Genomic DNA, 14,895 nt, shown 5'->3' on the forward strand with positions numbered 1-14,895 from the left:
CATCCTGGGCCTGTAATAAGTGAAGGGAAAAGGAGAGAAAATCTTTGATTTTTAAGGTTAAAAAAGGTTTTGCAAATAAAATTGTGCTACACTAAAATGCATTTGAAGAGCTAAATATCCACCTGAATGCAATATATGCAGAAGATCTTTTCTCATCATTCTAAATTTATGGATTCCATTTCAGCAGAGGAATTAAACATGAAACAGAACCACTGTGTACTGTGAATGGTCTTTTGGGCAAAGCTCCACCACCCAAATAAAAGCTCCAACCCCCAACAAACTGACAAGAAAAATCAAGAGAGTGTCATATAATTACTGAAGGGTTTCAGTGCTTCACTTACTGAATATTGTTCTAACCCTGGAAATCCAGCAAAAACCTCTGAGTTGAGGAAGAGAGACTTCAACTTACAGGTGTAAGCAGCAGCAATAATAACCTGCTGTCAGCTTTAATTTGCAGAGTAAAAATAATCAGAGTTACACAGAGCTTTCCATCCTCAAGCACCACATCCTCACAGCTACTGCTCCTTCCTCTGCTCACAGAGGATCCTGAAGAGAACAGGGGATCTGTTTGTACAACCAAGGCCATGGTTCTGCTTTAATTTATCCATTCATCATACCTGTGAGACAGCTCAGCACCAGAAACCCCAATTTATACAATTTTATACAATTTTATACAATTAAAAAGGTCACATAAGGGCATCTCCTACCCTTATGTTCAGCCCCACCACCAACTGATGTTGTAACAGCCTTATAATAGTAAAAGCCCATAAAAGGATCCCAACCTAACTCAGCTATAACTGACAACAAGCTCTGGCAATCCAGCAGAATGACAAAAATATAACCCTGCTGGATTAGCAGACAAAATAACCCAAACAAAATCTGTGCTAGCTATAAAAGGTGCAAAGGAAATCTCTCTTTATTGTCCTCTGTTCAACAGTTTATTTCATTCCCCTAAGAAGAACAAAGCCCAAGTATGATTCATTTGGAAATTAAATCATCCCCACCCCCAGTAAAGGCTCACATTGTGTGGGTAAACAGTTCCTGGGGTGCTGGGAGCAAAATGTAAATAGATTACCTTCCTACTCTACCCATAGCAACTATTTATTAATTGTTAATATAATTATATATATAGTTATAACTAATATAACTATTAATATTTATTCAACTCATTTTTCAGTGGCACAAACTACACAGGCAAATAGAAAGAACCAAATAAATTCTTTCCAGTGACCCCAACGTTGCTGCTGCTCAGGCTGGCAGCAAATGGACTGGCACAGGATGCCCAGGGAGGTGGTGGGAGCCCCATCCATCCCTGGAAGTTTTTAAGGCCAGGCTGGATGGGGCTCTGGGCAACCTGATCCAGTGGGAGGTGTCCCTGGGATGGAACTGGATGAGCTTAAATGTCCCTTCCATCCCTGACAATTCTGTGAATTCCATAAATACCACTAAAACCTGAAGCTGGAATGAAGATCTATGAAGATTTTTAGATCATCCTCTCCAAAGGGTGTAAATCTTGTATTTAAGGACAAGATCTTGCTGAGTCAGTGCACAGCAGGTACTGAAACACCTTGGAGAACGTGGGCATCAAGGACTTGAGGGGAAACAGGTTTTTAAGACTCAATAATAAAAAGGAAGAAAAAGCATTGACAGAGGAGTGTGAAACGAATTCAGATTTTTGGGAATACTCAGTCAGCAGCAACCAATGTAAACGTGAGGAAAAGAAGCAAAAAAAAAAAAGGGATTTACCATGGAGTGGTGATCCAGATGGGCTGCTGGAGAGGCCTGGGACAGGGCTGCAACGTCCTCCTTGCTTGGATGTCAGCTCTTGCTCAATCTCCTCCAAGCCTGCGCTCTTCTGGAAGCGGCTCATGCGGTTGACGACGCGGGGGGACATGTGAGTCCTGACACAGGGCTGCCCCCCGTAGGGATTGATGGGGAAAACGTGGGAAGTGCCACGGAGAGTGCTGACCACAACCCAACGACAGTCGTGGCTGAAGGAGATGTCCTGGACCTGGCCAAGAGAGGAGGGAAAAGGGAACGTGGTCAGCAGTGCAGCCTCAGCGTGCTTTAGCGACACGTCTGGATTGGAAATGGGAATAAAAACTCTGAAGTTTAGGCAGTAATTTGAATTTTTGCATACATGCTCATGGAGTAAGTAGTCAGGATGCACCATAAATATAAGCAAAGTATATTATCAGGAACAAAATTTCGTGTATTTTTCAAAATATTCTGAGATTTTCCTTTCCAACAGGCCTGAACTTATGGAAACGAAGCTGCAAAGTGCTGCAAGAAAGCCACAAGAATTTGGTGTAATTTTCAAATAGAATTAAGTTCTAAAAAGAGCAGGGAAATAACTTCAATTACATGTTTTGTTATTTGCTTGTTTAATTTTTAGAGATTACCCAAATAGGCAAAAAGGGAGGGATGAGAAGAAGAGAGAGATTACTGGCACTCTGTATTTTAAGTCAACAGAAATATCATAACATAACACACCAAAAATCAATGGCCAGTATTTTAAAAAAACTCTCTATAATTGCCCCTAATCCTGCTACAATCAGGTTATCTCTTGGTGGAGCTACTGTCCATCCAGGTATCCCTGGACCTGTGTTCTTTTTTCATGTTAAAATTTTATCAAGAATAAACTGAACAAATTTGAACATAATCTTTATGAACCAGCCACTCAAGTCCCAGGAAAGACCCCATTTAGATTTCTTTTTATGAGTAAGAGTTCTTATCCACCACCTTAGAAACATCTTTTTTAGCTTCAAATGGTCAGCAAGCATAAAAATACAGTTAAATATTTTCCACTACAGTTATTCCCTGCACAGATCTCAGATACAAAGTCCAGAAGGATCTAATTCTCTTTTAAGTGTGCTTTGCACAATGCTTTGATGGAAAGCAAATTCTTGTTCCTGAAGGAATGCTTTAAAAGAGAGATTAAAGTTTGCTTCCAACACCATACTGGCAGACAACTCAAGAAAACAAGTAGTCTAAGTTAAAATGATTTATCATAGGAAAAAAAAAAACCCTCAACCAATTCTTACAAAAATGTTTTTAAAGGTAAAAGCTGACTAAAAAGAACCCCGGCTGCAAGTGGGATTTAACAAGGCAAACAAACACACAGACAAAGGATTAGTTTTCATTATATTATTAAACAGCATAAACTTGAAAAAATTCTTCAAGATGTCACTGAAGCCAGTTTTACAATACACTAGGTACTCAAACTGGAGAAAGCACTGATAAAATCTTGACAAATATCCCAGAAATGCACTCCATCGATTCCAGACAAAAGCAGCAAGGATTCATCAGAGTGCAAGTTTCCAACTGAGCCCTGAAGCCTTGGAGATAAAAAAAAAAAAAAGGATTTAAGTCTGGGGACTTGTGACAAGATATTTGGCTGACAGAGTGTCACGACACAAAATGCTTCATCCCTATCACAGAGATAAACTAAAAAAAAAAAAACAGCACTACACACCTGCTCTTTTCAATTCTGGTGACAAAGCCAAATGATCTGCTACTGATCCTGCTCAACAACCTCCCCAAAATCTGACAGCTTTAGCACTTGTAATGATTTTGGTGTTACTGACAGCAAATCACAGCACTTAGGGCTCCTGGGTTGCCTACAAAGTGTTTCACCTTAATAGATTGCTCAGAAAGGATTAGAGACCCCCCAGGGATTAACAAGAGAAAAAAAAAAATCAAAAAAAAAAATCCAAAGCCCAGGAGTCAAACTATGGCACCAAGATGCTTAAATCCTTGCTGTTTGCAGAGGCAACTTCTGCTGCTCCAAATCAAATGTAAGCACTGTATATAATCTGCTATCCTCAGTCCCAACAGAAAGATCACAAATATAATAAAATTTTGAAAGCTGTTGGAACATCATTCCAATCCTATCAAAGGGGCTGCTCTCTAAGTTCTAATAACAAAAGAACAGCCACGTCTGTTGGCCAGTGGGACTTCTCTGCACACATTGCTGTTTTCCAAATATTTGGCATTTATTTTAGATCCAGCTTTAAATTCCCCTCCTCATCTCCAAAACCATCTCTCTGTTCCAGCCTCCAGAAAGAAAAAAAAAAATAAAATATAATAATTGTATCCCACTCCACAACAGAACTGTGTATGTTTCTGTATTAATATTCAGTTTTCAGTCCATACCCTTTGGGTTATATTATTTTAAAAACACATACAACAGCCCAGGCATAGGACAACACAACCCAAGAAACAGGGAAACAGGCATTACAGGATGTTTTTTCCCCAGTGTAAACATTACACAGAAAAAAAAAAAGAAAAAAAAAGAAAAAAAAAAAAGTACTCCTGGTCTTCAGGAAGAAAGTTGGGAACAACATAATCCCAAATGCTCACTATAAAATAATGAGCACAAACAGGCTTCAGTTGCAAAGTTGGTATCACAGGCATGATACTTGAAATATGGCTGAAACCACAGAGAAAAAACAGGTTTTTAAGACTCAGTAATAACAGGGAAGAAAAAAAAGGCATTGACAGAGGAGTGTGAAATGAATTCAGATTTTTGGGAATACAGCTATGGAAGCCCACTCAGCAGCAACCAAGTATTTTGGGAGCTCCCATCACATGTGCAGCATTTCCACCCATCTCCTGCTGGCCTCAAAAATACCCTCCTTAGTCCTTCACTGAGTTGCAGTGCAACAGACAGTTCAAGGATGTAATTCAGAGAATATTTCTGATTTCTACACAGGCATGAATTAAACACATTCATATCAAAGCAGCACAACCCCATCTGTGCAATGCAAAGCAGTCTGTGACTTTCCAGCAGACCTGGAAGCTGAAAGAATGCTCATCCTGGCACCCTCAGAAAGGACTTCTAAAAATCAGCTCTGTGTGTCCATGGAAAAAAAAAATATAAATTATCCCATCAAACTTGCTGTACATTGCACTGAGTTCTCAACTGCTTGTAGCACAAACAAGCTGCCCAGTGGCCCATTAGTGGTTTTCAAGTTTATGCTAAGTGTTGCAATTTATTGCTGTCCTTTAGGTTAATGTACTGTTCTTTCATGTATTTGTGATATATTTGGGGATTTGTTGTTAATTATGATGTAATGTTTAGATACCAGGGATCAATCAAGCCCCCGTGGTGTTTACAGATGTTAATAAAGCACCAAGCACACAGGATCTCTGAGGATGCAGAGTTTATTCTATAGCTCAAGGTCAGCATCAGATTTAATACTTGTGTCTGTAATTCAAAATTTTATCTGGCCTCTTCTGTCTGGGCCAATAAAGGGAATTACAGACCTGAGATTCTGTTTAACTTGGGAGCCCATAAGATATTTTAAATTGCAAGCCTAATGCTTTAGTGGGAACATCAGTGCTTTCTCCCACCTTTATTGCCACTTCCTCCTCCTGCTTTGTGAGCACTTTGGTTACTTCAGCTTCAAGGTGCATTTCTTGCATATCCAAAAGTCTTGGTGAAATCCCTGGATACTCCAAGGCCCTCAGCAGAGAACCAGAGCCTTTTCTGGCCCAGAGGAATGCACTTAAGACAACCACAGAATGTTGTAAGGATAACAGCACCTGTCCTCCAACTCAGCCATGGCTAAAGCAGGGCCTGTCACTCCTGTTGTACAGGAGCCCTGCAGAAATTTGGTCCATATTTTACATTTACATTATTCAGCTTGCTCCACAAGTACTTGTCAAATCCATGAGGAGTTCTGGATGACCAGATAATCTTATATTACTGCCTACTATTTATTTTTTTTATATTTATTTTTCTTGGTATGAACATTATAACATGGTTTAAAAAAAAATACCCTTACCAGATTACCAGTACTCTGCTCAGACCCATGGACAATATGACTATTTGTCTATCAGAGACAACTAAGCAATGTTTCAATTATCCTGGCAGGCCTTCCCATCATTTGGAAAGAAATCTTTCAGTAATTGTAGAAGGAAATAATCTCTTCAAACCAGGATGCAGTCTGAGAAAGTTTTCTGAACAGGTGCCAGGAAAGAAACCTTTCCATAATCAGGTATTCTACAATGAATCTTCCATCATGCACCTTCCTTTAGCTTTGTAATTCCTCTCACTTTTACCATTTGTTCCTTGCAGCCCTTTCCATCCCAGCATTCACTTCTAACCTCCACAACTCCTTTCCATTCTTCCATCTCTGTGGCTTCTCTTTTCCACCAATTTCCCCTGTGCTTCTTTTTAACTTTGGTTAAAGTCCTGTTTCCCTGTGTCCTGAACACAGTGGTGTAAAATCCTCCAGAAAAGTGAATGAAAGTTTAGCTGCATGTTCAGAGTCTGACCTGAGGAGGGTAATTTAATATAGACAGAGTCCTACAAGGACATCCCATGTGTCAACAGCTCTCCTGAGGCTCAGCTTTCAAGACTTTACAGATAAAAAAAAAAAATATTTCTGATATTCTGAAAATCTGGGTGGAATAATCTGAACCCAAGGCTTCAAAGTTACATTTACTTATTTTATATGATATAAATCTCTAAGTTTCTGCTATCATTTTTTCCTTATTCTCACAGCTTCTCCAAATTTGGACACCATTTTAATTAGAACATAAAAAATTAACTTTAAAATTATTCAAGCCACAACTGAAAGGAAACAAAACAGAAGGGCAGCACATAGAAAACTTATTTTAAAAGCAGTTGATTAAAATGGGAATGGCTGATTACACAAGCAATCACAGGGGACAGGCAGTGACCTTGTTTACCACTACTCCTGGGAATGACTGACTGACAGCCCTACCCAGCCTCTGGATTTCAGGGTTTCTAAAAGTTAATATTGTACTAAACTTAAATATATATGATCACTTAATTTCTTAGAAAGGAGAGGGAGGTTTACTCAACCTCTTAGGCAAATGACTCCTGATGCACGTGCAGAATGCAAGAGTTAGAAAACAAAAGAAATAAATATTAAAACACATCCTTATCTTCCTAGTGCTTCTTTTTTTTTGCCCCTTTTTCAGCTGTGGTGAGTCCCACCAGGTACAATATTCATAGTCTGCATTTGCCTGCATTAAATTGAGCTTCAATAGCAAGGGGAAAAAAATAAAGCATGAGTAGCATTACTGCAACAGGAATTTAATCCAGGTTTTAGGCAGACCATGCAATGTCACAGAGAAAACACACCATTATTTAAAGGACATGACAGAAGTATTTAGTTATGCTGTAGGAGATGGCAGAAATTTAAAAAAAAAGAAACAACTCTCATTAAAAAATGAGAAAGAGAAGCAGTACTGAGATAGGGCTCCAAATAGATCAGAAAATTGGTCTTTGAGTTGAGAAAATTAGGGAAACTATGTAGCAACAAACACAAATCAAAAAACTAATAAAATCATGGCCTACACAAGATGATTTATCAGCCCCATACAGACCCAGCCCTGTCTCCCTGTGTCATCAAAACTGATTCCAGTTCTGCATAAAAGAAATGGCAGACCTGGGTTCAGTGAGAGACACATGTGGGGTCCTCCAGCCAGAGTAGATGCTCTCTATTAATAACTGAAATAACAAACAGAGCTCCACCTCCTTAAGATTAAGTTAAGCTACTTCAAATTGCAGGAATTTCTTATTTTCTGCTTTGATCAAAGCCTGACCAACTTCCCTCCATCGATCAATATTATTTCCAGACTGGCCCAGACTTTTTTCCTAGAAATAAAAGTCTGTCTCTTTCAATAATTGCAGCTACCTGACCAAGTCAAAGGATAGGAAGAAATTGCCATTAACCATGGAGGTTTCACATGTTTGTAACCCAGCCCAGTGTTTCACTACCTGGCCATGGGACCTGACCCAACCTTGAACAGCCTCACGTCACCCAAACCTTCCTGCATCCCCCAGGAAGGCAGAGCAGAGCTCATGTTCTGGGGCAGCCCATGCTGGAATGTTTTTATCATTCCCTCTGTTTACCTCTGCTGACTGAAGTCAGTTATAAGAGCAGTTGGAGAGTCAGAATAACAAAAGTCTGACAGCATAAAAGATTACAGAGCAGCCTGGCCACCAGCCCACTGATGCTATCATTACGTTTATTTGTTCTAGGTTGAGATAATACTGTTTTCAGGGAGGTTTTTTTCTCTGTTTACAATTTCAGATCAAAGAGAAAGGATCATCAGGTGACAGTCTAACTTTCATCTGCAAGTAAATGAGCTTCCTCAGTTCAGAACATGCTATACCTTTATTAAAAAGCTCCCCAAATGCTCTTGGATAAGAATATGAATGCAATACGTTCTGACATACAGTGCAAGAGCTGCAGGACAACAAAATGGATCCTTAACCAAAACGTGCACCACACACATGTGCAGGTTTTTCCCCTTTGAGGCTGAATTCTGCCAGCCTGGATTTTCTGTGAGCTTCAGTTCTCTCTCTGGGATGGTTAAATACCACCAGCACTTGCAGTGAACCTTCACCATGTAACACAGCACATCCAGACATGCTGGGTTTTGGTTCTCTTAAGTAAAAAAACACAAATCATAATTCTAAAGCACAAGTGGCACTAAAAATACCACTCCAATGTAACTGAAACAGTGATTTCAATCTGTGTTTGCAGAAAACTAACCTTGAATGTTGTGACCATGGGACTCAGACCAGTTGAACATAAAGCACCTGAGCACTTCACATTCTTTCATGGGTTTTGTCCTCTCAATTCCCTTCTGAGACTTTCATCCAAGTCATAAAAAATCAGTGGCTTTGTTGGGAACTGAGTGATCTTCACAGTCCTGACTCAATGACACGTAAGGCTTCTTCCTACATTTGCTGTTCAAAGTCAGCAAATCCAACACAGATTTGCAGTAACAACCCTTTAAATTGTTCAGAAGGAGGAAAGGAAAACCATGGTATGAAGAGAAGCTGTGAAGAGGCAGGGAGAACACTACTGCTCACCCTTAGAGTCTACCAAGAGGACCAGAAGCTGAAAAAACCTCCCCAAGGCCCATACCTACATCTCCCTCAGCATCATGAATCCAGTGAGGGAAATTTCTCAGCCCCAAACCAGTACTCACCTGGAATTTTGAAAAATTAATGCATGGTGGAGGATAAATTCTGGAGTTTTATTAAGTCAGAGTAATGGTCTAGGTAATACATCTGGCTCATTTGGAAGACATGGGAGGGACTTTGAGACACTGCCTGATTGCAGGAGATCGATCAGGAAACATCATTATTAAATCACAACACTTGCTGCATTTTCTTTAATATACTTTAAGTGTGCAACTTAATCCACTTAAGATGCTTCTGTATCCGAATGAGAGAAGGGGCTTCCTGTCACCTTCTCTTAGGAGACAGATGAGAAACAACCTATTGCTCTGCCCTCCAACCACTACAGACAGAGGGAAACAGGAGACTGGGAATCCTGCAGCCCTGCAGGAAGGGACACTCCAGGGCTGATATTCTAAACTGGCTGAAATCACAATTTAAGCATTTATAACTCCAGATCCACCTGTCAAGACTCAAAACAGCAATATTCTGTCTCTCAGAATTTCTGTTCTCAAAGCAAAAACTGGCATGCTACATATTTCCCAAAGCATAAACTGCAGCTCCAATGCTCCTTGGAAAAAAGTCTTACAAAATATTCCAGGTAAAGCCAATTTGTGCCTAAGCAGTGACCCCACAGCCAGGCAGAGAAATACCTGAAACTTTTATAAACATCACCAAGGTACCAGCTCTTAATGAACTAAATGCTCTTCTAATATCAGCAATAAACATTTGCAAGAAACATGCCAATGGATCCCAAAGTGAGGAAAGAAAAATCAAGCCCCAGCCTGTGAAAAAAGGGGATTTTGGAAAACGTGGGGCAAAGTTCTGTGGGCTGGAATCTCAGGCAGGAAAGCAGATGATTTCAGTGTGGACATTAAAATACCACAGATAACAAGGGCATAATGATGATGATGATTAAACAATTTATAATGGGTACTAGCTAAACAATTTTTGACACTGATAATCACTCATGTCCATCAACACAAATTAGAACTTTTTATAGCTCCAGTACAGAAGGTGACCTTTAAGGCCATTGGCCTTGCTTCACAATTAGCTTTAAACCAGGGAGAAAAAAAGCCTAGTTGCAGAAGTATAAATACTATTCTAACCAGGAAAGAAGCTACAGAGCCCTCTATTTTTTGTCTCAGAATATTTGCATTGAGAATTTTAAATAGAACAGTCTCCAAAATTCTTGTCTAATGCTACTCATACATTAAATTTATGGAACAAAAGAATAGCACCACGTAACTGCCCACTAAACAACCACAAGTACTGTTATTTAAAAAAAAATAAAAACACAACCATCCATCACATTATGGAAATGTTTTAAATTACAGATGTGTATTGAGAGTCCCAGGTACCAATGTGATACTGGTGCTGGATAGTTTAATTACCAAGGGAGCTGTGAAATCCATCAATATGCCTCAGACTGGTTAGAATTTTCTCTCTTTTACACCATTCCAAAAGCTATACTGTTCACATCTCAAATGAAAACTATGTGGCAAGCTAGGAAAAAACTTTACTATGTTGATTCTAAGAATTTTAATGCAATGCTTTCACAGAGATGCTAATACTACATCCCAAAAAACACAGATCAATAAAGGTTTATTCTTAAAACATGTTATGTTTGGTTTCCAATGTATGCCTTAAAAACAAATTTATCAGCTGTAAATTCAGAAGAGCACCTTTGTTCCTAGTGACTGGAGCCCTATGCTTTGGTTTTCAATATTGATTATAGGGTATTTCTCATTTTTGGAATAAAAGTAGAACAAAAATAACTCTTCAAATATTGCAGACATTCTAGTACATGCTTAAATAGATGACAGAGTAGATGTATACACACAGAGCTCAATGTTCTTCATATTATCTATAAAAATTATTTTTAAGTACTATATGTATTATCCCATATGGACAGTTTTTCCTCATTTCTTCTCACTTTCCAGACTGGTTATTTCTTTGCATAGTAAATCATTGCCTGTAGCAGCAAAGCTTTGGAATAATTTAAATTAAGGGCAGTTTAAATCAACACAGACTGAAACATTATCAACCCTACTGCCTTAAAAAAAACTTTCAGATTCTACGTGTCAACTAAGTAAGGAAAAAAAAAAAAAAAAAAAGGTCAAAAAACTTCAGGGAAATGGCACAATGCATAGAAACAAATGGTTTGAAGGCACTGTAATCATGGTACCACACTAATCCAGGCTCCCAGTGTCAGGGTCATAATCCCAGTGCCCGAGGCTCCTCTCTGTCACACCAGTTTACATCTGCCAGGCTGTCACAAGTCTGTGCTCTCAGTGTGTAATTGCATCAGCAAGTGCAATACTCATTTCTTACCCTGTGGTGACATTTTTATTTATGTATTTTAAACAGGTCCTTCAACAGTTCCTCACTGCTAGAAAGGTGAGGTTCTGCTGATGCCTGAAAGCATTGCAGTGAAGGATTCAAGCTTAAGGTGCTTCTCTCAGTTTCAGACTTTTTCAGACCATTTTCAGACTTTTTCACCCCATGCTAATCGAGCTTAATTTAGTCTTCAAGAGTGAGATTTTAAAAGCAGGCAGTAAAATCAGTGTCACCACAGTCTCCCAACAGGTTCCCCCACTTTGCTCAAGTGTAGATAAAAGTTAATCACACTTTTGGTTAACTTTGCCTTTCAACTCTTTAACTGTCTGTCTTTGGCTTTTCCCACCAAAGCAAAGCAAAGCCTGACAGTTGCTTCACAGGCACTAGACAAATGTTTAACATGTTACATGAGAAAAGGTTAAGTACAAACACAGCTAATAATCTGGGCTCTTTGGAGGTAGTGTCATATCTGAATAAATCTGACAGCACCTCATTGTAAAGGGCAAGAATTTATTATTGTCCAGGTTAAATGCTGTGCTCTTATCCTTTCTGTGGCTAGAACATAAGAAAGGCTCTTTGTGTGCTGAAACAAACATTAAAGTGCCAACATACACAAAATGTATAAGGTGTCTGGGGATTATTCTTCAGCAAATAGTTTAACTTACTTTGGCTTCAGTCTCTCCCCTGTGAAGTGTATACAAATGATGGACGGCACTTTGTGATGATGACCAAGGATGTGTCAGTATTTGAAAAACATGGAAATCATGGCCTAATGTGTCAGTAGTGACCAGCAACATCCCTGGGTAAAAATAAAAAAAAAAAAAAGAAAAAAAGAAAAAAAAGAAACACAAAAGCACAAGAGATTAATCACTGCAAAAGAGGCTTAAAAGCAACTATCTAAAAAGCTAGCATGGCTTACACTTTGGTTTCTGGAAACAAAAGAAAACAGTTACAGAAAGTACTGGATTAGAAAGGGATTCAATTCCTAAAAATGGACCAGAGCATCAACTGAAATCATATTAACAGTATTACTACTTCAGTATTACAATACACATCTATAAAAGCCAACTAAAAAAATTTGGGAATATTCTAACTGAAGTTGAGAACTTGAGGGACCAATATGAAGCACTGAAGTGATTAATGTCAGAGTGAAACCCCAAGATGCTCTTCACTGGGAAAGAGCCAGTCTAAAAAAGATGGATGTTTCCACAATAATAATTTCTGGAAGAAGAAACATTACCAAAACCCATCCAAAACAACCCATACCAAAAACAATCCCAAAGAAGCATCTTTCTTGTAAATGCATATGGAAGAAACAGTCTGATTTATTGCTTGAAAGGCAGCAAATCAGAGTTGAGAGCTTTCAAGTGAAATATTAAATTAGCTCCTAACTTCATTGAAACCAGGTCACTGATGGATGTCCTGAAATGATTAAATTAGAAGATCAGCAGAATCACAGTAACTTGTACATGCAATGTTATTTTTTCTCCCTCTATATGTAAGGCCACAATCCAGTTTCTAAACATTTACAAACATATTTGAAGTCTATTTACCATAAAAGTTTAAATTTTTATACCAAAAAAATAAGCACTTTTGTACATAAAAAAGCACAGCATTATGACAAAATTTAAGAATTCAGTAAACAAATTTTAGATTTTTTCTGTATAAAAATGTCCCTAGTACCATGCTTATTTTTATTTTTATGACATTTAAGAAGTTATCACCCAAAGTAATCCTCTGACATTTAACTAACATCAAGCAAAAAGCAATTTTGAGCAGTTTAATATCTACATTGAAATGTCTTTAAATAATTCTTAAGGTATTGCAGCTATTACAGAAAATCAGGAATTTCCACATATCTCTGTTGTGTTGATTCTCCACATAAAGCATAATTGGAATTTTTTTAGCCTTCTGGAAGAGAACTCAGATCTCCACGATTTACACACCACCTATCTGAAGGGTAAATGATCTTATTTCTGCCATAAAATGTTGGCTTCCTCAGTTTATTTACATGTGGCTCTGGATTCATTTTCCCCTCTTCTGCTCGCTGCTGCTAGAACCCCCTCACACCTTTCCATACAAGGCCTAGCACATGGTACTTCGAATTTTTTTAATTAAATTGAGAAAAAAAATATCTTTTTGTGTACTGAGCAGCTGAGAAACATTAAGTTCAATAAACCTGAATACTGGATTACCACCACAAGATCACCCAGTGGCCATGGGGAGTGTTTTCCCTCCTTGGCCATCCTGGAATTTCCCTTCCCTTACGTGCAAAGAGGAAAATTTCAGCAGCCAGAGGTTTGAGCAGGTTTGTGAAGTACAGAACAATCCTGCAGCCTCCAAATGGGATGATCCAGCAGCACCACAGCCTGAGTGAGCACCAGCAGGGCTGTGCCTCAGTTTCTCTCGACAATCATCCATGAAATAAGGATACTGTGAAGCTCAACAAATACTTTGAGCCTACGAGGCCCACTCCCAGTAATGGACAAAATCAGAGAGAAATCTAAATGGTATGAGAGACAAAACTGCCTATAAATTTCTTTCTCAGCTTGACCATGGCTGCTGGTAGGGCTTGGACAGAGCAGGAGGCCACCCAGGCTGCACGCAGCCGTTCCCCCCAGTCACACACACGCAACATCTTAAATCTGACCTCAGCAAGATTCCCTCCAGTAGACATACTTTTACTGTTACAGGCTGTGACTCCAATTCTGAGTGTTAGAAATGAAAGGGAGTTTGTTATGGAACTGAGAAATCCGTGAGTGCATTTGGGTATTATGTTTGGGCGGTAAGGCATGTGAGCTGAGGTTGGTCTGGATGTTAATGTTGGCTTAACTGGCAATTTCCTTGATTTGTAGTGACTGTGTTGATAGGAAATACAGCTAAAGTTGCTCAAGTGCAAGGCAGCCAAGTCTTTAGTGTGGGATTATGCACACAATTTGCATTAATTCTCTTCTGAAACATCACAAAGTCCACTTCCCTGCTAGTGAAGTGTGCGGTCCGCAGTAATATATAGCATTTCCAGTGGAGAAACCTGGAAGCAAACAGGGGCTTGTGTGCTAGAATTAAGCTGCTGCTGTTACTGGAGCAAGGGTATTCCAAATGATCTAATTCAACCCAGTAAGGACTTACTTTCTGAAGCCTCAAGTTTGCCTCTCCTCACACATTAGATAGCTTTATATAGAAACTGAGAGGGGTTTCGGTCCTGGAAAGGACCTTTGAAGAAAGAGAAGCTGGAAGAGAGAAATATACAAGGCTTCTCTCAACAGTGAGCAGACAGCCTCAGCAAACCTAGATTGTTTTTTTTCTTCCCCCAAAGCACTAGAAGTTCTTCTCTAAATACAAAGGCAGAGCTGAGTGGACCCAGAGATCTGAGCCCAGCATTCTTCATGTGTATCCCATCACATGGCACAGTGCAATGAAGATCGTAAAAACCCTTTCAGCCAGCCAAAAATCTGTCTGGAAGCTGGAGACAGAGAGCTGCGTAACAAGCACGAGCCAGTGAAAACAGAGGAATTACCATACTGCCTTGTCCATCAAACCTATGGGGTGTTTAGCTAACCAGGATCTCATTTCCCAGCCTGGCTGGGGAGGCAGGTGTCTGCGGC

The 14,895-nt window shown here is 39.2% G+C and overlaps 1 protein-coding gene across 21 annotated transcripts in view; it reads right to left on the reverse strand.

Moving 5' to 3' along the window:
- The window catches only part of BCAS3 (BCAS3 microtubule associated cell migration factor), a 310,770-nt gene that overhangs the window by 213,590 nt on the left and 82,285 nt on the right, over positions 1-14,895 (reverse strand). For all 21 annotated transcript variants that reach the window (XM_071765279.1, XM_071765297.1, XM_071765287.1 and 18 more), the window contains exons 14-15: positions 11,956-12,089; positions 1,747-2,011 (exon numbers count right to left, since the gene is read on the reverse strand). In XM_071765279.1, coding sequence (XP_071621380.1) covers positions 1,747-2,011; positions 11,956-12,089 — 399 coding nt within the window. The remainder of the gene's footprint in view (positions 1-1,746; positions 2,012-11,955; positions 12,090-14,895) is intronic.

Source organism: Heliangelus exortis, chromosome 21 (genome assembly GCF_036169615.1).
Source record: "Heliangelus exortis chromosome 21, bHelExo1.hap1, whole genome shotgun sequence".
Lineage (NCBI taxonomy): Eukaryota > Metazoa > Chordata > Aves > Apodiformes > Trochilidae > Heliangelus > Heliangelus exortis.